This window comes from Amblyraja radiata, chromosome 11 (genome assembly GCF_010909765.2).
Source record: "Amblyraja radiata isolate CabotCenter1 chromosome 11, sAmbRad1.1.pri, whole genome shotgun sequence".
Taxonomy (NCBI): Eukaryota; Metazoa; Chordata; class Chondrichthyes; order Rajiformes; family Rajidae; genus Amblyraja; species Amblyraja radiata.
Genome location: NC_045966.1, coordinates 14,912,585 through 14,937,367, shown reverse-complemented (window position 1 = coordinate 14,937,367; position 24,783 = coordinate 14,912,585). Strand labels below are relative to the sequence as shown.

General features: G+C 43.5%; 1 protein-coding gene across 3 annotated transcripts in view; it reads right to left on the bottom strand.

The window, feature by feature from the left end:
* spock1 (SPARC (osteonectin), cwcv and kazal like domains proteoglycan 1) overlaps positions 1-24,783 on the bottom strand; it is a 389,701-nt gene that overhangs the window by 39,605 nt on the left and 325,313 nt on the right. For all 3 annotated transcript variants that reach the window (XM_033029374.1, XM_033029372.1, XM_033029375.1), the window contains one exon: positions 22,052-22,166. In XM_033029374.1, the coding sequence (XP_032885265.1) occupies positions 22,052-22,166 (115 nt within the window). The remainder of the gene's footprint in view (positions 1-22,051; positions 22,167-24,783) is intronic.

Genomic DNA, 24,783 nt, shown 5'->3' with positions numbered 1-24,783 from the left:
TATCTAACTGCTTACTTTACGGATTAATCTCTGATTCATTTTGCAGATCTTACTTCCCAGCTAATTCTCCATAATCTTCACATTGCCAAACAAAATGATTAATTACGAATAGAATACGTAATTAACCCCCGAATCTCATTTGTCAGAAAAGTATTAAGAAAAATCAAGCATATAATTGCAAAAGAGATCTCTGGAAGACAGACTGCAGTCAACAGAGGAAATTATGAAAACATTCAGAAATATAGCGGCTGCCTTGACACATAGAAAGTATTAACTAGTGTTAAGCCTTGCATTTGAAAGTGACATGTAAAAAAATTATCATTACTCACCGAGTGGAATTTATTACCTAAAAGCCAGAAGTTTTGAAGTGGCACTGACTCTGATCTATGATTTTAAATGAAACTTGAAGAAAATGGTTTGACATGCGAGTAATGAAAGTGAAAGTGGCGTGCTAAAATCCTTGCATGATTCCTTGATACCTTGGTAATTGTGCAAGAGAAAGAAAAAAATATCTTTCAACAGTGTTTGGTGACGGTCGGTGAACAAACCATAACCCACAAAACCAGAGAGTTAGCAGCAACAGGTAAGGGAAGGTAATAATAATAATAATAATGGATGGGATTTATATAGCGCCTTTCTAATACTCAAGGCGCTTTACATCGCATTATTCATTCACTCCTCAGTCACACTCGGTGGTGGTAAGCTACTTCTGTAGCCACAGCTGCCCTGGGGCAGACTGACGGAAGCGTGGCTGCCAATCTGCGCCTACGGCCCCTCCGACCACCACCAATCACTCACACACATTCATACACGTTTCGGCCCGAAACGTTGCCTATTTACTTCGCTCTATAGATGCTGCTGCACCCGCTGAGTTTCTCCAGCATTTTTCTGTACCTTCGATTTTCCAGCATCTGCAGTTCCTTCTTAAACAGGTATGGGAAATTGGGTTGTTTCTTACAAAGATAAAAGAAAGAAATTATTTGTCCAGTAAGCCATATTTTTTGAGCTGCAAATAAGGAGACCAACACTGTACACACTACTCCAGACATGCCAATGCCCTTCATAACTGAAACAGAAGGCCTCCCGACACCATGACTGCCATTGTTTCACGAGCCATACTCCTAATCTCTTGTAGCACTGTAATAATCTCTCCCTGTGGATTCATTTGAATCCAATTATCTTTCATTTCATTTGAATCGCTAAAGATGCCATTGTTTTGTTTGGAGATGAGATGTTGGTCCTGCTGTCCCGAGTGGACACTTGGAAGGAGCAATAATTCAGAACATGCGTTCAACCTTTAATTTGAGCCACTTGCATCCTTCTGTGTCATCTATGGCAGTGTTCTTTCCATTGCAAATGTGAAAATACTTTTTTGTGTACCTCATCCATTCTCGCACATGACCTACTAGAATTTTTTTTTAAACACTTACATTGTTTTAAGATAAAGCATCCACATTTTCCTGAGGGAGATAGGAAAAAAAAACTGCAGATAGAAAAAAGGTGGAATCTTGAGCAAATAACAGTGCTGGCAGAACTCAATGGATCAGGCAGCATCTGTGGAGGGAATGGACAGATGGAATGGACCCTTCTTCAGATAGATGGAGAAGGGGGTGAAAGCTGGGTAGGAGACGTGGGGTGGAGCAAAGCCTGGTAAGTGATAGGTGGATACAGGGGAAGTGGAGTGTGATTGATAGATGGGTGGAGTAAGTAACACATGAAAAGGAGTTAAGGTTGCCAGATAAGGGGTAAAGCTGGAGGGAGGGATATGGGGGCAGGAGAGGTAGGGAAATAGGGAAACGGGGAATGGGAGATGAGCGCTCAGAAGAGGAGAATGGAGCAGGTTGCCTAATAATCCTGCACAAGTTATTACTGCAGCTTCCCGACTGGAACTATCTCTGTAACTTCAGTTTTAAATCCATAAAGGCATTGGGGTGATTCAGGGAACTACTCAACGTAACCTATTTTGAAGAATTTCTCTTCCTCTCTACGACGGGAGTCCTGTAAGACCATTTCTCATGCTTCCCCCCCCCCCCCCCCCCCCCCCCCCCCCCCTGTTATGGTGGGAGATAGTGGGGAAAAAGTTTGCGCACTAGGGGACGGGCAGGAAAGAGAGGTGGGGTAGGAGGGATATTGCTTGAAATTGGAGAATTCAATGTTCATATAATTGATAATCAGAAAAGGAATAGTTTACATTTCGGTCCACCTGAAGAAGGGTTCCAACCTGAAACGTCACCTATTCTTTTTCCCCAGAGATGCTGCGCTACTCCAGCATTTTGTGTCCATCTTTAACGAAAAACAGCCTCAGCCTGCCCCAGAAAGAAAGGAGATCCTCCTATGTGAAAGAAGCGTGAATTACATTAAGAACCGAATCACAATACTATTACATTCCCCGCACTGGAGAAGTGTGGAGCATATTGAAATGTAAATTTGCATTATGTAGGCAATGGGCCAAACCTATAACCGAGAAAGGGCAGAGATGTAATAAAGATAGAAGTGATTACAATAATGAAATGTTGTTATTTTGGAGTCTGAAATTGAAAGTTTAGATGAGTACTCTGTTAAATAAAATAAATGCCACTCCAAGAGAAATGTCAATCCAAATGTTGAAGTGGAGAAAACAGAATCAAGAAGTGACTCAAAAACTATTTCCACTATGATGGAGCAAAATAAATCTAAGACATTAGTAACCCAGTCTTTTAGAAAGTGTTAGCAGATTCATATTCCTGGGCATTAACATCTTGGGTCGCCTGTCCTGGGCCAAGCACATCGATGCAATCACGAAGACGACAAGCCAGTGCTTGGAACTTTCTTATAAAGAGATTCAGAATGTCACTGAATACTCAAACACATTTCTACAGATGCATCGTAGAAAGTTTAGTTTAGATTAGTTCAGAGATTGAGCGCGGATGCAGGCCCTTCCGGCCACCGAGTCTGCACCGACCAGTGATCCCCGCACACTAATGCCCCTGTCCCACTTCGGAAACCTGAACGGAAACCTCTGGAGACTTTGTGCCCCACCCAAGGTTTCCGTGCAGTTCCCGGAGATTTTTGTCAGTCTCCCTACCTGCTTCCACTACCTGCAACCACCTGCAACCTCCGGGAACCGCACGGAAACCTTGGGTGGGGCGCAAAGTCTCCAGAGGTTTCCGTTCAGGTTTCCTAAGTGGGACAGGGGCATTACACTATCCTGCACACGCTAAGGCCAATTTTACCAAGCCAATTAGCCTACAAACGTGTACATCTTTGGAGTATAGGAGGAAATCGGAGCATCCGGAGAAAACCCATACCGGCCACGGGAAGACCACACAAACTCCACACAGACAGCACCCAGAGTCAGGACCAAACCCAAGTCTCTGGCCCTGTAAGGCAGCAATTCTACCACTGCGTCACCATATCCTGACTGGTTGCATCGTGTTTTGGTACGGCAATTGTAATGCAAAGGAACACAAAGACTGCAGAGATTGGTGGACTCTGTCGGATCCATCACAGGCATGCCCTCCCCACCATCGAAGGTATCTACATGAGGTGCTGCCTTAAGAAGGCATCATCTATCATCGATTATCCTCACCACCCGGACCTTGCCCTCTTCCCACTGCTACTGTGGCTAAGTAACACATCACCTAGTTCAGAAACAGCCGCTTGTAACTATCAGAATGTTGAGCCGACCTGTACAACCTTAATCCTACCCGCAATGGAACATTACCTCTTACACCTCCATGTCTGTTTTGTAATGGTGTTTTTGCATGAATGTGTTGTTTTTTTACACAGTATTTTTTCTTTTTGTTATCTTGGATCATCAATGGCAGCACGGTGGCACAGTGGTAGAGTTGCTGCCTTACAGTGCTTGCAGCGCCGGAGATCAGGGTTCGATCCCGACTGCGGGTGCTGTCTGTACGGAGTTTGTACATTCTCCCCATGACTGCGTGGGTTTTTTCTGAGATCTTCGGTTTCCTCCCATACTCCAAAGGTCTGTAGGTAAATTGGCTTGGTAAATGTAAAAATTGTAAAAAAAGTTCTAAGAGCAGAATTAGGCCATTCGGCCCATCGTCTACTCACCCGTTCAATCATAACTGATCTGTCTCTCCCTCTGAACCCCATTCTCCTGCCTTCTCCCCATAACCTCTGACACCCGTATTAATCAAGAATATCTATCTCTGCCTTATCCACTGACTTGGCCTCTACAGCCTTCTGTGGCCAGGAATTCCACAGATTCACCACCCTCTAACTAAAGTCCCTAATGTGTGTAGGATAGTGTTAATATGCGGGGATCACTGGTCGGCTTGGACTCGGTGGGCCGAAGGGCCTGTTTACGTGCAGTATCTCCAAACTAAACTAAATGGCGTTGAAATGGGTGAGAGCTTCAAGTTCCTTGACATTAATATTACCAAAGATCTGTCGTGGGAGGCACACCAATGCCACCTCTACTTCCTTAGGAGACTGAGGAAATTCAGCATGTCTCCAATGACTCTTTACAAACATCTACAAATGCACCACATGTACAAAAGCATATTATCAGGTTGCATCACAGCTTGGTTTGGGAACAGCTCTGCCCAAGATTGCAAGAAATTGCAGAGAATAGTGGATGTAGCCCAGTCCATCACACGGATCAGACTCCCCACCATTCGCTCCTTCGGCACTTCATGCTGCCTCAGAACAGCAGTCAACATAATCAAAGACTTGCTCCCGTTGGGCAGAAGATCCAGAAGCTTGAAAGCGCGCACCGGCAGATTCAGAAACATATTGAAGCTTCTAAATGATACTTCCATAAGCAAGAGTACTATCTGATTCAGTTCCACTCTTTTGTGGACATTGGATTGTGTCTATAGAACTGATGAGGCACAATGATGAGAGCTATATTCTGCACTCTGTAACTTCCCCTTTGCTCTACCTGTTGTCCTTGAGTTTGACATGATTGTATTTATTTATAGTTTATCCATCTGATTGGATCGCATTTAAAACAAAGCGTTTCACTGTACCTCGGTACGCGTGACAATCTAATTTACATAGCACGATTTTCATTGTACCTGTACCTTACAATACTTGCATATGATAATAAATACTTAACTACGTATTGTTGCAATTCTAATTGTCTGTTATGCTCAGCTAGCTGTGAATTCTGGTCCAAATTTTTGAACTGATAAAACTAAACATTATTGCAGACATCATTTAGTTTTCCCATTGATTTCAAGCTCACTCGAATCTTTGAGATTGCAGGTATTCTCAAATGATACTCAGCGATTGCTGTTTGAGTGAAAAGATCAATGCAATTTACCACTGGATTGAATTGGGATGGATAAAAATATCTGGTTGTATGACAGCATGCGGACATTTACCTTCAAAGCAATACAAGGACACAAAGTGCTGGAGTTACTCAGCAGGTCAGGCAGCATCTCTGGAGAACCCCTCTTCCTACATTCCTTTCCCTAGCTTCACAATTTGCCATTCTTCATTCAGTCTATCTCACACCTTCTGTTTTATCTCTGGCCTTTGTTCCAACCATCTACCTATCAAACCCCCCTCTGTGCATCATTTCTCCTGCCTCCCCTCTCCCCTAGCTTTCTTTCCCCCACAATCAGTCTAAAAATGGGTCCCGACCCAAAATGTCGCCTATCCATGTTCTTCAGAGACGCTGCAAGACCCGCTGAGCTACTCCAGTGTGTCCTTTTTGTTAGATACACAAAAATGCTGGAGAAACTCAGCGGGTGCAACAGCATCTATGGAGCGAAGGAAATAGGCAACGTTTCGGGCCAAAACCCTTTTGTTAAACGAGCATCTGCAGTTCCTTGTGTTCCTCTTACTTTTAAGTTTAGCGGTACAGTGCAGAAACAGGCCCTTCGGCCCACTGAATCCAATAATCTCTGCACACTAGCACTACCCTACACACTAGAGACAATTTACAATCTTTACTGAAGCCAATTAACCAAGAAGCCTGTATGCCTTTGGAGTGTGGAAGGAAACTGGAGCACCCAGGGAAAACTGACAGAGTTACGGGGAGAATGTACAAACTCCCTACAGACAGCACCTGTAGTCAGGATGGAACCCAGGCAGCAACTCTACTGCTGCAACACAGTGCCACCCACCACAGTGCCACCCACCACAGTGCCACCCACCACAGTGCCACCCACCACAGTGCCACCCACCACAGTGCCACCCACCACAATGCCACCCACCACAATGCCACCCACCACAGTGCCACCCACCACAGTGCCACCCACCACAGTGCCACCCACCACAATGCCACCCACCACAGTGCCACCCACCACAGTGCCACCCACCACAGTGCCACCCACCACAGTGCCACCCACCACAGTGCCACCCACCACAGTGCCAGCAATAAGATAGTAACATTCATTAAGTAGCATAAATTGGAAAATAATTTGGAGCAATCCTTTGCACAAAGACCACGGAGTTCAGGATTCTTGCACAGAAATCGAAGGTGAGAGATTGCTGCAGATTTTACAATTGCACTATTCGTTTTGGACTCCTCTCCATGTCCAGCAACAGAATGTGAATTCTCATCACAATTCTCAGAAATCTGCTTGCTGAACCCTGAACAGAACAGCTGCAAGGCGACGGGTTATTATTCGTTAATTTAAAGTCTTGAATTAATTGAGCTCGGTTAAACGTTTCTAATAATTCAAATGATTTCTTAATTATTTTTAATGTGCTCTATTTTTTGGTTCAGATTCAGTCCAACAGATTTTCCATTGATGGTTTTAATAGTTTTTGTGTATTTCTAGGAATTAAAGACATTCAAAAGCATTCACAGTTCTCACATCTCTTGAATTCCAACACCCCTCCTGACTTTCCCACCAGTCTCCTTCCTCTGGCCCCATTCTATCTCCTCACTGTTGCACGTACTGCCATGTTTTTACCTTCTTTCCTGTTCTTTCACTCTATTTCCAAACGACCAGTTCTTGACACAGTTGCAACTTCATTCCCAATGTCTTCATTTAAGGAAGTACATGGTCAAAGAGACATTTCTTTGGGAGGAGTCTTTACGCTAGACTGTGGACTATTTCTCCCTGATCCAAATGGCTGATCTTTCTGCCCCACCCTCACTGGCCTTTCATGTTTGCAGTCTAACCTTCGCTCCCTGCTGATGGGGTATTGACTGCCTTGGTTTTTCCATCTCCCAATACTCTGACCCACCCCCTTCTGAACATGCAGCACTCAGCCATTGACAGCAATGGGTGTTGTGTTCTGGCCAATGGACCTCTACCTCAAAGAGGACAAACATCAGCTTAGTTTCGAGATACAGCACGGAAACAGGCTCTTCGGGTATGCGCTGACCAGTGATCCCGGTACACTACACACTAGAGACAATTTACAATTTTTACTGAAGCCAATGAACCTAACCTGGAATGTGAGAGGAAATGGAGCACCCAGGGAAAACCCACATGGTCACGGTCCACGTGAGAACTAGATGCAGATCAGGCAATTGCTTTGAGGCAGGCCTGCAGCTATTTGGAAGGGGTGACCCTGTGCTTCCTGTTGCCTTTCACTATCATTCCACATCTCACTTTTATGCTACCCTGTTTTGTTTCATCCTCCATGGTTGCAATAGGGTCAAATATAAGCTGGAGGAGTAGCACCTCATCTTCCATTTGGACAAGTTTCAGTCTTCCACACCCAATATCAAATCCCACAAAATCAGACAACTCATCTCCATCTGTATCAGAACTGGGCATTTCCACTACGAGCCTTCTAACCCTGACATTGGCTTAGTGTTTATGGCTTCAATGGCACGCCCTGACTTGCATTGTACACCATTTTAGACTCTTTTGTAGATGTTATCACTCTTCATTGCCACTACTTGTGCCCATGACAACACTGGCCTCTTCCAATCCTAGCTTGGGAGCATCCTGAATGGTAAGGGTGTCAGGCGTTATGGGCGAAGGCAGGAGAATGGGGTTGAGAGGGAAAGACAGATCACCCCTGATTGAATGGCGGAGTAGACTTGATGACCTGATTCTGCTCCTTGGACTTATGAACCTCAGTCTGAAGAAGGGTCTCGACCCGAAACGTCACCCATTCTATCTCTCCAGAGATGCTGCCTGTCCCGCTGAGTTACTCCAGCATTTTGTGTCTATCTTATGAACTCCAGGCACTTCCTTTGTTCTGCCATCCCTGCCCTATCTTCCTGGCAATGTTCTCTCTTCCCCAGTTCTAAACAAAGGCTTTAACTGGAAACATGAACTCTGTTACAGCTTCCAGAGTTGCTGCTTGACTGGCTGCTTTTATTTCATATTTCCAGCAACAGCATCTCTTTGGATTTCCATTCACAGTTTTTGACAGGTTTGACAGATGGCCAAATGAAGGAGCTGCTTTAGCTGGATGATGAAATTATTTTTGAGTTGCACCCTGAGTGGAAGATAGATTGCCCTCTCCTCCATGTTACAGTGCGATGGAATTGTGACATGCAGTGCTACATTACTGAGGCTCACACCGGCATGGGAGCTTGTTGTTATTAAGTCAGTGGTGAACATGAGCCCATGCTGTTTTAGTCCACATTCACACCAAAAGCACTTTCACCACATATTTGGTACATATTCGCTATTTTTCAAGCTGTAACATTAGTTATATGGTGAAGTACACACCACATGCCAGGCTTTGTTCTGCCCCCACCAAGTCCTTGAATTGGCTATCGATCAAAACTGTCAAAAACTGTGAATGGAAATCTGAAGAATTGCCCCCATCTCTATTTTCAAACCTCTCCACCCCTCCCCCCCCCCCCCTTACTGCAATCAGTTTGAGGAAGGGTCACCAATCTACTTCCTGCACTGATGCTGCCGGACCTGCTGAGTTCCCCCAGCAATTGTGTGTGTTTTCCTGCAAGATCTTGATTGGAACAACAGCAGATGAAGCACTTTTTAGTGCAACTTTTTCGATTAAAATTCAGCTGTGAAAAGCATGCTGCTTCCTGACATTTAACCTCTTTCCAAAAGTAGAGGTGATGGTCAAAAGTAAATACTACTTTACTCTTATTCCATTAAGTAAGGAGAATAGAGAATAGAGATAACGGAAATCAAATGGTGAGAAATTATGGGGCCATTCACTGAAAGAAAATATTAATATTTATGAATTCTAATGTCTGCTGTTTACAGCGGACTGCTTAAAAAAATATAAGTGTCTGTTTGAAAACAAATTTATCTATTCCAAGCAATAATTTGCATTTAAGCTATCACTCACACAAGAGTAAGCCATGAATAAATTTCCCTTGGCAGATTTTAGAAAAAAGGCTTTCTCCACTCCTGATATTCTAAAATTTAATTACATTTGCTATGAAGTGCTCTTACAATCTCCCATAATGTGATTTCTGATTATCAAGTATCAAAAAAATATACCAATCGTAAATTGTTGATGTGTCCCAGATATGTGAATTATGGAACCTTGTGTTTTGTTTCGCTTATTTAGATACAACTTTAAAACCACCTGTTCCTCAGCATTCCTAGGGGCGGCACGGTGTCACAGCGGTAGAGCTGCTGCCTTATAGCGCCAGAGACTAGGGCTCGATCCCGAGCACGGGTGTTATCTGAATGGAGTTCGTACGTTCTCCCTGTGACCTGCATGGGTTTTCCCCAGGCGCTCCTGTTTCCTCCTACACTCCAAAGACCTACAGGTTTGTTGGTTAATTAGCTTCGGTAAAATTGTAAATTGTCCCTAGTGTGTAAGATAGTGTTAGTGTACGGGGATCGCTGGACAGCGTGGACTTGATGGGCCGAAGGGCCTGTTTCCGTGCTGTATCTCTAAACTCAACTATAAACTAATCTAAAATAAAGTATATAGTATTATTTTATTAAAATTCCAACATAAGTCAACATTAAACTTACATCCGGTATAACTAACGGTTCATTCAATTTGTGATCATTTGCTTTGCAAAATCTCTATCAGCTTGCCAGTTTGTTATAAAGCAGCAGAACCTGTCATACCTCTGTTACCTGGAGACTTGATTACTCTGACACACTCATGCACAGCCTCATACATTCCACTGTCCCTCAAAATCTTACAGCTTGCATTGCAATTCTCACCAAAACACTCTCCTCCTATTCATTTAGGAAGCAGAACAGTGTAACCAGCCTGCTATTTTGTTTCTCCAACCATTTTCAGGTGCTTTCAAAACAACATTTCTCTAGTTTTATCTGTACATTTTTGGGCACTCGGGGCATCACTATCCTTTGGTATTGATTTATGGCCAACTACTTCAATTAAACCAGCACCAAAGTCATTTTAGAAATATTTCCCTCTCCAAATCTTCTATGAGGATTTTAGGAAACCTTACCAAACGAAAATCTCATAAGTGATGGGACAGAATTAGGCCAGGGGTAGGAGGAGGGGCAAGGGAGAGGGGGAGGGGCAAGGGAGAGGGGGAGGGGCATGGGGAGGGGCAGGGGAAGGGTGGAGTGGGGGAGTGGGAGGGTTCCAATGGGTGAAATGTGTGGTTAGTAAGCTGATAAAACTGGGGGGAAAGACGGGAGGGGGAAAATGGGTGGGGGTGGAGTGGCAGATATGGCTGCATGGAAAAAAATATTAAAAAATTGAAGGACTGGATGTGATTCAGAAGGGTGGAGGGGAAGTGACTCAGGAGGTAAGGGTTACCTGAAATGAGAAAATTCAATGCCCATACCAATAAAATAATAATTGGAAAAAATAGCAGGAAAAATAATGGTTTCACTGAATATTAGAGAATATATCGCAGGAAGGAACTGCAGATGCTGGTTTAAACCAAAGATAGACACAAAACGCTGGAGTAACTCAGCGGGACAGGCAGCATCTCAGGAGAGAAGGAATGGAGTATATTGGCTGTGACACTTGCAAGGACTCCCATTTCCTTTTTGTAAACAAGACGCTTTAATCTACTCCAACTGCCCACAATTTGATGGCTGAGAAGTGGTTTTCTTCATTTTCAGCAAGTTTTAAGGCATCAAAGAAACAATCACTTCTTTAAATACAACAAATGTACTACACAATGAAAGAAGATACACGGTCATTTCTGATCAATTGTTACCGCAATGTTTTTTCCAAACATGTTTACAGCCACATGGACCTGAGGCCACATAGACTTAAGGGCCTGTCCCACTTTCACGACCTCTGCCGAGTTTGCCCTTGACTCATACTCGCAGCATGGTCGTCACGAGGTCGTAGGTAGGTCGTGATGCTAGTCTTAGGTACTCGTGGCATCAAGTAGGACGGGGCGTTTTTTCTAGCCCGATGAAAAATGTCCACGAGTAAAAAAGGTTGTGAATTAGGTCGTGGAAGTGGGACAGGCCCTTTAAGAAGAACTCACTACCAATGCATGAAAATGCACAACTTACAATTACATTGAGCAGAGGAAGAAAGAGCATTGATATATTTGTGGGTAACTGAGATAAAGGGGAAAGGATTAGAAAGAAATGTTGAAATGGTGAGTTGATTTAGTTAATGCTGAAATGGATCTGTTAGGTTGAATGTGGTACAAAATCTAAGCATTTCAATACAACATTGTGGGAAGGAAAGAAATGTGAGAATTGTTTGAAGACTTTGAAACGTTATGGGAAAGTATGATTCTAATTTGCCACTAGGTTATCATTGAAACAGCAAAAGTTGGAGAATTTCTTAGCAAATCCTGACAGCTTTGAACAAATCTTGGTATTTGGCATTTTTTACCCCTTAAGTCCCTCAGAGACCAATTATTCACAACCTCTGTATACATTGCAGAGTGAAGAAATTTCACACAGAGCTCAGTGTGTATCATTTTGTTTTATACTTTGAAAATTAAAGAATATCTTTTCAGACCTCAATGCTGCAAAACTATGCTGAAACCCAACCTGGAGGATTTTCCATTTACCCCGGCTTTTATTCTCAGCTCACTATCATCCGACCTATTAAAAAATATTATCAATAATCTGGGGATTCTCAAAAATATTTGGACTGGTATACAGTTATGGGTGAAGTGTGTTCCAATGTGACACGATATGTTTAGTCAACAAGTACCGTAAGGGAAAGTTGAAAAGAACTTTGAAGCGAGAGTTCAAGGAGGTGCGGGGGGGAAGATTTAATGGCAGTCCGAGGGGTAACTTTTTTACATAAAGGGTGGTGGGTGTATGGAACGAGCTGCTGGAGGAGGTAATCGAGGCAGGAAGATAAGACACAAAAAGCTGGAGTAACTCAGCGGGACAGGCAGCATCTCTGGAGAGAAGGAATGGGTGACGTTTTGGGTTGAGACCCTTCTTCAGTCTGGTTAGCGATAAGGGAAACAAGAGATATAGATGATGATGTGGAGAGAAAAAGAACAATGAATGAACGGTATGCAAAAAAAGCAATGATGATAATGGAAACAGGCCATTGTAAGCTGTTTGTAGGGTGAAAGTGAGAAGCTAGTGTGACGGGTGCGGGAGGGATAGAGAGAGAGGGAGAATGCCGGGGCTACCTGAAGTGAGATAAATCATACCACTGGGCTGTAAGCTGCCCGAGCGAAATATGAGATGCTGTTCCTCCAATTTGTGTTTAGCCTCACTCTGACAATGGAGGAGACCGAGGACAGAAAGATCTGTGTAGGAATGGGAAGGAGAATTAAAGTGTCCAGCAACCGGGAGATCAGGTTGGTTCAGGTGGGCTGAGCGAAGGTGTTCCATGAAATGATCGCCCAGTCTACGTTTGGTCTCGCCGATGTATAAGAGTGCACATCTTGAACAACGGATACAGTAGATGAGGTTGGAGGAGGTGCAAGTGAACCTCTGCCTAACCTGAAAGGACTGTCGGGGTCCCTGGACAGAGTCGAGGGAGGAGGTATAGCGACAAGTGTTGCTTCTGCGGTTGTAGGAGAAGGTCTGAGTTAACCAGGAAGTTGCGGAGGGAACGGTCTCTGCTGAAGACGGAAAGGCGTGGAGATGGGAAAATGTGGCCAGTGGTGGGATAGTAGTAGTACATATATTTCATTCATTGCTCTTTATCTCTCCTCATCACCATCTATATCTCTTGTTTCCCTTATCCCTAGCCAGTCTGAAGAAGGGTCTCGACCTGAAACGTCACCCATTCCTTCTCTCCAGAGATGCTGCCTGTCCCGCTGTTACTCCAGTTTTTTGTGTCAATTTTCGGTTTAAACCAGCATCTGCAGTTCTTTCTTGCACAGGTTCTAGCGGAACGTTTAAGAAACATTTAAACAGGTACATGGATAAGTTTTGTTCAGAGGGATATGGGGCAAAAGCAGGCAGGTGGGACTAGTGTAGATGGGAGGGTAGTTGGTCGGCATGGTCAAATTGGGCCAAAGGGCCTGGTTCCACTCCCTATGGTTCTCTCCATGAATGCTCAACTTAGCTCCATATCAGACATAGTTTACTCTCTTCTTCTAATCACTAAAAGGATGGAACAGAAGACAATCCATCCCTTGCATCTGTCCATCCTTCGATGAGATCTTTACTGATCTGTAATCCAACTCGGTATCTGCCCAGAGACAACAACGTGCGAGTAGCTGGGGACAACATGATGACTCCTTACCGACAAGAGCCTCAGTGTATCCTCAGCATCTGGATGTTGCCCTGTGATTAGTGTCTATGAAGACACTAGTGGCTTTATTATTTCCGAGGTGAAATCAATGACCTCATCTCCAGAGCAGCAGCACAGTGGCGCAGCGATAGAGTTGATGCCTTACAGCGCTGGAGATCCAGGTTTGATCCTGACTCTGAGTGCTGCCTTTACGGAGTTTGCACGTTGTCCCTGTGACACCGTGGGTTGTCTCCAGTTTCCTCCCACATTCCAAAGATATGCAGTTTATAAGTTAATTGGCTTCTGTATATTGTCCCCAGTGAGTAGGGTAGAACCAGTGAGTAGGATAGAACCAGTAGCACTTAACACCACTAAGCACCAGCTCAAACATAGCCACTTCAAGGGGTGAACCGGATGGATCAGTAAATTACATGAAAGGCACCTGGCTGTACTTGGGCCAAGTAACAGAAGAGCTGGGTGCTAGTCCATGGAGAGTTCACACTAATTGGGTGCCTCACTGATAAAGGAGCATAAAGGGGGAAGGGAGTTGTGATAGATGTGAAAATGATGGGACAATGTCTGGATTATCTCACAGAATGTAAAATTGTGATGAAGCATAGAAGGGTCCATCTCCATCGTCCCAAAGCATTTTTGAGAAAAGCCAAGAGCAAACCCTCTCTAGTATGGAAATGGTGTGCATCTCAGTGTTTAGTTTAGTTTAGAGATACAGCGTGGGAACAGGCAACTTTGGCCCACCGCCAGCAATCCCCGCACACTAACACTATCCTACATACATAGATCATAAGTTCATAAGTGATTCGGTTCATCAAGTCTACTACAACTCTCCGCTGATCTATCCCTCCCTCCTAACCCCATTCTCCTGCTTCTTCCCATAACCTCTGACACCCGCACTAATCAAGAATCTATCTATCTCTACCTTAAAAACATCCACTGATTTGGCAAAGAATTCCACAGATTCACTAAAGACTAGGGACAATTTACAATGACACCAAGCCAATTAACCTACAAACCTGTACGTCTTTGGAATGTGGGAAGAAACGGGAGATCCCGGAGAAAACCCACGTAGGTCACGGAGTAGAACGTGCAAATCCCGTACAGACAGCATTCATAATCTGGATCGAATCTGGGTTTCTGCCGCTGTAAAGCAGCAACTCTACCGCTGCACCGCCGTACCACCCCAGTGTTGGATGGCATTGACAGTCTCACGGTGAATTGGCTGATGAATCAGGTTTCTCCATCTACTGAGGCAAGTAATGAGGCCATTCAAAGTCTTTGTGCCTAAACAGAGTTCTCCCAAGGAGAGCGCTGCTCACTGCTATCTCTAAGTAGACCTATTCTGCAAGAGAAGGCACCTGATAACTAGGAACCCATTGTTAATATCAGGGAACATCTATACACTGTAAATGGCTCAATTGTAATATGTATTGTCTTTCTGCTGACTGGATAGCATGCACACAAAAGCTTTTCACTGTACCTCGGTGCATGTGACAATAAACTAAACTGAAATGTTTCAAAGAGTTGTGTCTGATCGATTGATAAAAAGATATGGCCTGGAAACAAGCTCTTCGACGCACAAAGCCAAGGCTGACCATTGATCACCCATTCACACTAGCTCTATGTCATCCCTCGTTTGCATCCACCACGAACACATTAGAGGCAATTTACAGTGGCCAGTTAATCTACAAACATGTACATCTCTGGAAATAGCTCATCAGCATTGGTACAATTTGGAAGCACTCAGGATATCTGTGGGACTTTGTCGATACATTGTTTGCTCCCAAGATAGTTGCACAGATGTTGCGGAACTCCAGATTCCTGCCTCTCTCAGCATCTTTTTTTCCTACCACTGTTTTTCAGCAAATACATTCAAGTGCCCACAAACAGATAACCCAGGCCACAGTCTCTCAACTGATATTTTGCAGTTATCTTCTGGCCCTTCCTAATGTGGAGTTGCCCTCTACAGTCCATCAATTGAAAGGGAACACAGTATAGATCAGGATGATAGGCTATCATTGGAGTAAATCCAAGCATTATTGTGTTGTAATGAAGTTTCCTTTGTTAGCTGAGATCAAAATATTTTTCTGGAAGTATTGTATGTTTTCTGAACCTTAAAGTTTCTATGAATAACTGAGGAACTTGAAACTGATTAGAAATTGTCTTAGCGGTTGCTTTTATTGAAATACAACCTAGCAGAGGGTGAAGGAGTGTAGAGAGGAGGAAATGAGGGAGGAAGTATGAAAGATGGGGAACTCAAAGCCACTGGGGAAGGGACAGTGAGTCCCGCAACAACCAGGCATCATTGCACGCTTTGGCAACTTAAAACCCAGCGGTACGAACGTTGATATTTATAATTTCAAGTAACCTCTGCATTCCCTCTCTATCCTCACCCCCCATTCTAGTTATCCTACTAGTTCCACTTTTTATATCCCTGTATCCCTTCATTATCATCCCCTCCCCAACCAACAATGAACCATGATGGGCTCCACCCTTCCGTGGTCATCTGGTGCCTGCCCCGATTTGTTCTGGTCTCCAGTTCCCTCCCCTCTACTTTCGGTCTGAAGAAGGGTTCCGACCCAAAACGTCACCCATCCTTTCATCTACAGAGGTGCTGTCAGACCTGCAGAGCTACCCCAGCACTTTGTGTCTGACCACTGCAAGAAACACAGCCAAGTAGGGGAAATTGGGCAAACGGTAACGAGGTGAAGAATATTGTTTCAAAAGAGGAAATGAAGCATAATAGAGATAAGCTTTGAGAGGAAATTGTACCTTTCAGAAGGTAGGTAGCAGCATGGAGAGCTGGTGAGTGTGAGTGGACAGGAGAGTGGTTTGATTTAGCGTTAAAGCAAATAATTAAAAATTAATGGCTGAGTTAGAATAGGACATAAAGCCAGGAGAGCGAGTGAGAAAACTGTGAGAACAGGTCTTAGTGTAGTTTAGAGGTACAGCGTGGTTACAGGCCCTTCGGCCCACCGAGTACTTACTGACCACTGATCACCCTTTCACACTAGTTCCATGTTATCCCATTTACTTATCCATCCCGACACACCAGGGGTAATTTACAGAGGCCAATTAACCGACAAACCCGCGCGTCTTTGGGTTGTGGGAGGAAACCCGAGCACACGGAAGAAACCCATGTGATTACAGGGAGAACGTGCAAACTCCACACAGATGGCGCCCGAGGCCATGATCAAAGCCAGGTCATTGGTGCTGTGAGGCAGCAGCTCCACCATGCCGCCCTTCTCTCCAATGCACAGAAATATCGTCATAACATCACAAGTGATAGGAGAAGAATTAGGTCATTCGGTCCATCAAGTCTACTCGTGGCGGATCTATCTTCCTCCAAAACCCATTCTCCTGCCTTCTCCCCATAACCTCTGACACCCGTACTAATCAAAAATCTATCTATCTCCGGGTTAAATATATCCACTGACTTGGCCTCCACAGCCTTCTGTGGCAAAGAATTCCACAGATTCACCACCCTCTAAAGATATTCCTCATCATCTCCTTCAAAAAAGAATGTCTTTTATTTCTGAGTATGACCTCTAGTCCTCGATTCTCCGACTAGTGGAAACATCCTCTCCACATCCACTCTATCCAAGCCTTTCACTATTCTGTACATTTCAATGAGGTCCCTCCTTATTCTTCTAAACTCCATCGAGTACAGGCCCCGTGCCGTCAAACACTCATCATATCCTTTTAGGTGCTATGCAGTAATTCATCGCTGCCATGGTGGGTGATTTTCATTTTCTGCTGCATTGAACACACGCAACACTGCTCCTAACCTGATCGCATCAATCAGAAAGGCTTCAAGGTTTGGAGAAAGCTGTATCAACAAGAACTCTCAGTCGGACACATGCCAGAGGGAGCCAAGGGTCCAGCACCAGTTGTATTTAATGGACATTTATTCTGATCAGGAATCGCATGTTTAAACAAAATGAATCACAGCAGATCCTCACCTCCATTTGCCTGGGCAATGTGTCCCTAGCTGGGGATTTAATTTAGATCTGTAAAAAAAAATAATTTAAACACCTCCTCATCTTCATCCCCTCGGGACATTCACTGCAGCAACATGCACTTGCCCAAGTGTACACTTTAATACCCTAATTCCTATGACTAGTTCAGTCACACAGAACCAAAACGCAACCTTTTCTCAATCTAGATGAGGTTGCCATTGGAGCCAGATTCCAGTGGCAACCAGCAAATCAATTAATTAACATCACACCTATCCTTAAGTCACCCATTCCTGGGGCTTTACATGCCTCCATGGACCCCATAACCTTTCTTTAATACATTTTTGAGAAATTGCTGAAAAATTATAATATTTTCCAGCTCTTTGTGAAAACACATCCCTGTAAGCACATTTCTCGTGGACTGTTGAAGTGACTTAAACTTCATGAGGCACAGCTTTGCTGCTTATGACAATCTCAAATTTGCTGCCTGATTTGCAGTATAAATAGGGAAGCCCATTGCCTTTGGAGAAACTGAAACTAACCAAAGAAGATGGGATTATAAATTGTTTGTGTGGTGAAACTGCATTAAACAGGAACCTGTCTCAATTTCATCTGCAGTGCTGGGATTTCCCATTAGTGCCTTGCACAATATGTTGTGTGCATGAATATCTTGCAGAGCTCTAGATTGGATCCAGCAGTCATCAACAGGCATGAGATTTGCCCTGGCATTTAAAACGAAGGAGCTAATTGCTGTAGGTGATTGATTTTTGGTTCCAAAAATATTGGGCCATTTTGCTTTCCATATGATTTGAGCAACTACTTGATGTGCACTATGCTTCTTCAATAACGTAAATCATGTCCAGAAAGCTGACTTTATTGTGTATACTTTGGTATAGATAGGCTGAATGCACAGAATATTTTACCCAGGCTAGAGGAATCAAAAACCAGAGGGCAAAAGTTTAAGGTGAGAGGGGTAATATTTAATAGAAACATGAGAGGCAACTTTTTACCATAAGCCTCAAATTTGCGCAGGGGCCTTATCCAGACCCAGAAGAGCGAAGTGAGTCAAGAGTGTTTAGACTCTTGGTTACCATTGCACTATCAGTCCACTTCCACTTCCAATAACATAATGTTCCATCAGCTACCATGTGCCTCATGTGCTGCAATGTCGGCTTGTTGTGGGAACCGATCAAATCTTGCATTTTGCAGACAGGTACGTGGATAGGACAAGTTTGGAGGGATATGGACCAAGCACAGGAGGTGGGACTAGTGTAACTGGGACATGGTGGGTTGTGCGGGCAAGTTGGGCCTGTTTCCACACTGTATTACTGTATGACTATGTTGAGGGGTCTCTATGCTCCATACCACTCCTTTGCAACTGAACTGTGCCTGGAATGGAGTACGACTCTGTAAGTTCTGATCACTTCCAGGAGTCAGCACCAGAGGCATACTGCAGCTGCATGTACTTCATACAGATCCACATAGGTGTGACTTGGAGCCGGTACTGATGAGGAGCAAAATGCCACAGCTGTTTTACCCAAACTTGCACATTTCTTCAGGGGACCAAAGTGTTCGTGTCATAAGGCAGTGGTTCCCAACTTTTTTCAGTTCATGAAAGTTAATTTTTCTGTGGCCCCCCCTGACATTATTAGCGAAAAAAAGTAGCCCCCTTCATTGAACCTGTGGCCCCCTAAATCCCCAATTTTTTCTGTGGCCCCCCTGAAATTTGTCATGGCCCCAGGTTGGGAATCACTTTCATAAGACACCAAAAAATAGCACAATCTAGCTTCTGGACAACACTGCTTTTAGCAAACAACTTTGAGTGATTAAATCGTCTTTAACTCGTTAGTACTTTATTAGACGTCATCTGTCAATCTATGTCTCCCTCGTCCTCAACCACAAAAAAACAATGCTCCCCTGATTCAGGGTCGTCACGGTGGTGCAGCGGTAGAGTTGCTGCCTGAAGGGCCTGTCCCACTTTCATGACCTAATTCACGGCCTCTGCCGAGTTTGTCCCTGAGTCATACTCGCAGCATGGTCGTCGCGAGGTCGTAGCTAGGTTGTAGCAGGCCGTGATGCTAGTCGTAGGTACTCGTGGCATCAAGTAGGTCGGGGCGTTTTTTCCAGCCTGATGAAAAATGTCCACGAGTAAAAAAGGTCGTGAATTAGGTTGTGAAAGTGGGACAGGCCCTTTACAGCGCCAGAGACCCGGCTTCCATCCAGACTACGGGTGCTGTCTGTACGGAGATTCTATGTTCTCCCGGTATCTGTGTGGAATTTCTCCGGGCGCTCCGGTTTCCTCCCACACTCCAAAGACGTACAGGTCTGTAGGTAAAAATTGTATATTGTCCCTAGTGTGTGCAGGATAGTAGGGGGATCGCTGGTCTGCGCGGACCCGGTGGGCCGAAGGGCCTGTTTCCGCCTTGTATCTCTAAGCTAAAATAAACTGATGCGCCTCGCTATCATGGAGATTTGCAGAAAAATAAATAAGCCCTTCAGCTGACTATGTTCATGTCACCCAATGTACTTATCGACATTAATCCCACTAGCATAGATAGGTTGTCCCCGGTCAGAAGAACTCCCACAATAATAATACTGATTTCCCATGTTTCCCATGAGTACAACAATTAGGACTCTGCTCCAGTCTGTTCTGTGACACAAAATACTTCTGCTTTCAATGTGACACACACAGTAATTTCAGGAGACCACAGCAAGGTCTTCAAAGTTCTAATTATCAGTTGTGCTAGTCCTTGACATGATTGTGGATTTTCTCCTTGAAAGTGTTTTAGCTTCTTGCGATTTAATTAACGGCAGAAGTATCACAAATCACGATGCCAAGATTATTCAGCATCTGCTCACTTGTAATAAAATTTAGTCTTGTATAAATTGGATTCCATCCAAAGCAACCACATTACTAGGATAGAAATACAGGAGAGTCTAATACAACCCTTTGGGAATGTTTGGAGGATAATGAATATTTTTCTAAGGGATCTTTAATAGTGATGGGGAGGGGGAGGGGGAGGGGGAGGGGGGGAAGGAGGAGGTGGTCAAATCTGAAAGGAACGACTGGTGTTGAGGAATTCCCATGAAAGTAAATCCCAGACATCTGTCACCACTCTTCGTCACTGGACAATAGACAATGGACAATAGGTGCAGGAGTAGGCCATTCGGCCCTTCGAGCCAGCACCGCCAGAGACCTGGGTTTGATCCTGACTACGGGCATTGGCAGAAAGGAGTTTGTTCGTTCTCCAACTTCTCGATCTCACCCAACAAACAGCTGACAATGTGTAAAGAAGGGTCTCGACCCGAAACCCAAAACATCACCCATTCCTTCTCTCCAGAGATGCTGCCTGTCCCGCTGAGATACTCCAGCTTTTTGTGCCTATCTTCGGTTTAAACCAGCATCGGCAGTTCCTTCCTACACACTCCCTGTGACCACATGGGTTTTCACTGGGTGCTCTGGTTTCCTCCCACAATCCAAAGAAGCGCAGCTTTGCAGGTTAATTTTCTTATATAAAATCATCCCTAGTGTGCAGGATAATACTAGTGTACAGGTGATTGATGGTTGGCATGGACTCGGTGACCGAAGGGCCCGTTCCCATTCTGAATCACTAAACTAAACTAAACTTTAAAAATTATTTTTCTCACTCTAGCCTGTCAGTAATTTTAGCCAACTCTTCTAGGAAACACAATCTTAGATTGAGTAAACATTCCTTGATGAGGATTAGGATTTTTCAGTTGATCAGTTGAATTATTTATATTCCTTACTTGAAATTTATTGTACATCCACAAGACCCAGTTTTCACAACTTTCCCAACCAGCAACACCGGGAGAAAGGTTAATTTTTTATCTCACATGGACTTAATAATTTATTAAAACTTCAAGTCAACGAAGCTGATAAACTATTGCTTTGACTTTGGTTTAGTGCAGTTCTCAAAGGATTAATGTTTTTTTGACTTTTATATTAGCAAGTCAGTAAGAAGGCAACCTGCAGTTTGAGCAGAATTTATGATGGAAATTTGCAACAATTTTTTCCACAGCTGATGAAGAGATATCTTTCCAGGCAGTGGGCTACTGGAAACGACACCTCTTTGCACAAGCGGTGATTGATGTTCAATCACATTTTGCAAGCAGAAAGAGATAGGATAACTCTGAGGAATACGAAAGGGTTTGGATAGGAAGCAAGAAAATGGGACGGAGTAAAATCAATCTGAGAATCGGCCACATTCAGCACAGATAAAGGATAATTGGCCTCCTAAGATTACCGTCTTTGTATGAATGTTGCCGCCAGCAATTATGAATACCTTGATTCACTTTATTTCGCCATTTCTGTTCCTTTTCAGTTTATGTGACCAAAAGGTATTATTATTGTTACAGTAGAAATCTCCTTTTTGTCCCATCAGTCAACCACAACTCATTTACTTTCATGACTTAAAAAAGCAATCTTTTTATTGTAAATTCATCCTCCAGCATCCAATCTTAAATAATCCCTTCGATATTTTAGAAATCAATCTGAATTGTTTATTTCACACATAAAAATCTAACTGAATTGAAAAGTAAATTACATTTTGAACTCCTAAACACCTTGGATTACTGCAATCACCTTTGTGACTTACCTGTCTTTTCAATTTTCACTTTCACAGATTCTTGGCCAGGAAGACAAGGACAAGGCCACTTGCATCTCATGGTGATCGCTTTGTGTGAAGAACAAGCTTGGTAATCCAATTTACACTGTAACCAAAAAAAAGTAAAGGGAACGTTTTGCATTGTGATTTTTTTGTTGTTGCTTTTAACCATACTAACATTACACATACAAGGATGGCTTAGCAATTCAAGATAGCCCAAAGACATGCTAGCAACCTCTGAACCAGACAGGCTTTTATGCCAACTTAGTACTTTTGTTTGGTCTCATGCAGCAACCACTTTAAGGAAACAGGTGTAGCCTGCTGTAGCAGGGGATTTAAGAATCAGGCTGTTGCAATGTCTGCTGCAACCTTCAGAAGTCCTTTATGACGACCAAGAAAGAAAGGTTTTCAGAAGGGACGGCATTGGTGGCCTGGATGGAGGAGATGATGTCCAGGGAATGGCCAACTGCATTTAGGACAGGCGGTCAAGGCGGGCAAGATCAGGGGCTGGACTGAGTAAAATCAGCCTCCGAGTGAGACCTAGATTCAGCACGGATAAGGTATAATTGGCCTCCTAAGATTATTTTCTTTGTATGAGAGTTGCATGCAGACAAGATGTGTAAGAAGGAACTGCAGATGCTGGTTTACACTGAAAACAGAAAATGCTAGAGTAACACAATGGGTCAGGCAGCATCTCTGGAGAAAGGTACTGTGATGTGTGAAATCAGGCTGACAGCAAAGAGTCAACTAGTCTGAAGAAGTGTCCTGACCTGAAACGTCACCTATCCACATTCTCCAAAGATGCTGCCTGACCCGCTGAGTTACTCCAACATTTTGTGTCTATCTTAATTGCGTACAGAGGTGGCTATCAGAAGCAAATAAGATTTGAGTGTGGATTTGGGAAAAGGACTCATCCTTTTGCTAGCCTCACATGCAAATAAGTATTTGTTCAATACTTTATTGGTTGTGTAACCTTAGTCTAGGAAACCTGCGATTCCAAGTGACAAAAGTAAAGAGTAAAATAAAGGCTGTAGAGAGAGGATCTTAGGCCAGAAATTCAAGTAGAATCGGTTTGGGAGCATCAAAGGAACAGCAGTAGCGGAAACAAATTGTAGTTGTACTGTATATGGTCCTCAAATGTTAGTAATAGTGTACCGGCAATGAAATAATCACGGTGGACTTTGATCTAAATATAGCCTGGCAAATCACATCAGCAGTAATAACCCGGAGGATTCATTTGTGGATTGTTACGAGATTTAAAAAAAAAAGATTAGCATTGAGGAACTGACAAAGTAAAATGTTATTATGGATCTAGTATAATGCAATGAGAAATGGTTCATCGGCCTACTTGTAGATAGGAGCATAAAAACAGAACATTCTACCTCATGCATATCAAAGAAATAACCACATCTCATGAATGTATGTCAAGTAAGATTCCTCAGTTACTTTCACTATTCTCTAACTTTTATGATGCTTGTTAGGCATATATTTATGTGGAATGGTTTACATTTGTCTGTTAATTAAAAGTTATTTTAAAATGGAGGAAGTGATCATGAATTCCAAATGCTCTTCTTTCCTTTGCAGACCATGAAATATGTACCACTGCGTGTCAAATTCTAGTGGTTCTGAAAATTTGCTTTAGAACACTACTTTGAAACCGCTGTGATAATTATTTGCCGTAAGCCTGATTTCACACATCACAGTACTTCAATTTCAAATAGAGTTGGAGCTGTCTGTCTCTTGATGATTTATTCTATTGAAATTGCCATGATTCATGATTTGGAGATTTTTTGATTTCAAGCCTTGTGAATAACTCTTCCTTAGTGGTTTCTTGGTCTTTCATTTGAGGCAAAAACACCACATGAAGACGACGGATTATGAACAGAGAGACAATTCTGCCTGTAGTCTTTTATTTTGCAAAAGGACGTCCTTGCTATTGAGGCAGTGCAGCGTAGGTTCACAAGGTTAATCCTCGGGATGGCAGGGCTGTCATATGAGGAAAGATTGGAAAGACTAGGCTTGTATTCACTGGAATTTACAAGGATGAGAGGTGATCTTACAGGAACGTATAAAATTATAAAATGACTGGACAAGCTAGATGCAGGAAAAATGTTCCCATTGTTGGGGGAGTCCAGAACCAGGGGCTACAGTCTAAGAATAAAGGGGAGGCCAATACCTCACCAGGGTATTGGTGAGACCACACCTGGAGTATTGTGTACAGTTTTGGTCTCCAAATCTGAGGAAAGACATTCTTGCCATAGAGGGAGTACAGAGAAGGTTCACCTGACTGATTCCTGGGATGTCAGGACTTTCATATGAAGAAAGACTGGATAGACTCGGCTTGTACTCGCTAGAATTTAGAAGATTGAGGGGGGATCTTATAGAAACTTACAAAATTCTTAAGGGGTTGGACAGGCTAGATGCAGGAAGATTGTTCCCAATGTTGGGAAGTCCAGGACGAAGGGGTCACAGTTTAAGGATAAAGGGGAAATCCTTTAGGACCGAGATGAGAAAAACATTTTTCACACAGAGAGTGGTGAATCTCTGGAACTCTCTGCCACAGAAGGTAGTTGAGTCCAGTTCATTGGCTATATTTAAGAGGGAGTTAGATGTGGCCCTTGTGGCTAAAGGGATCAGGGGGTATGGAGAGAAGGCAGGTACAGGATACTGAGTTGGAGGATCAGCCATGAACATATTGAATGGCGGTGCAGGCTCGAAGGGCC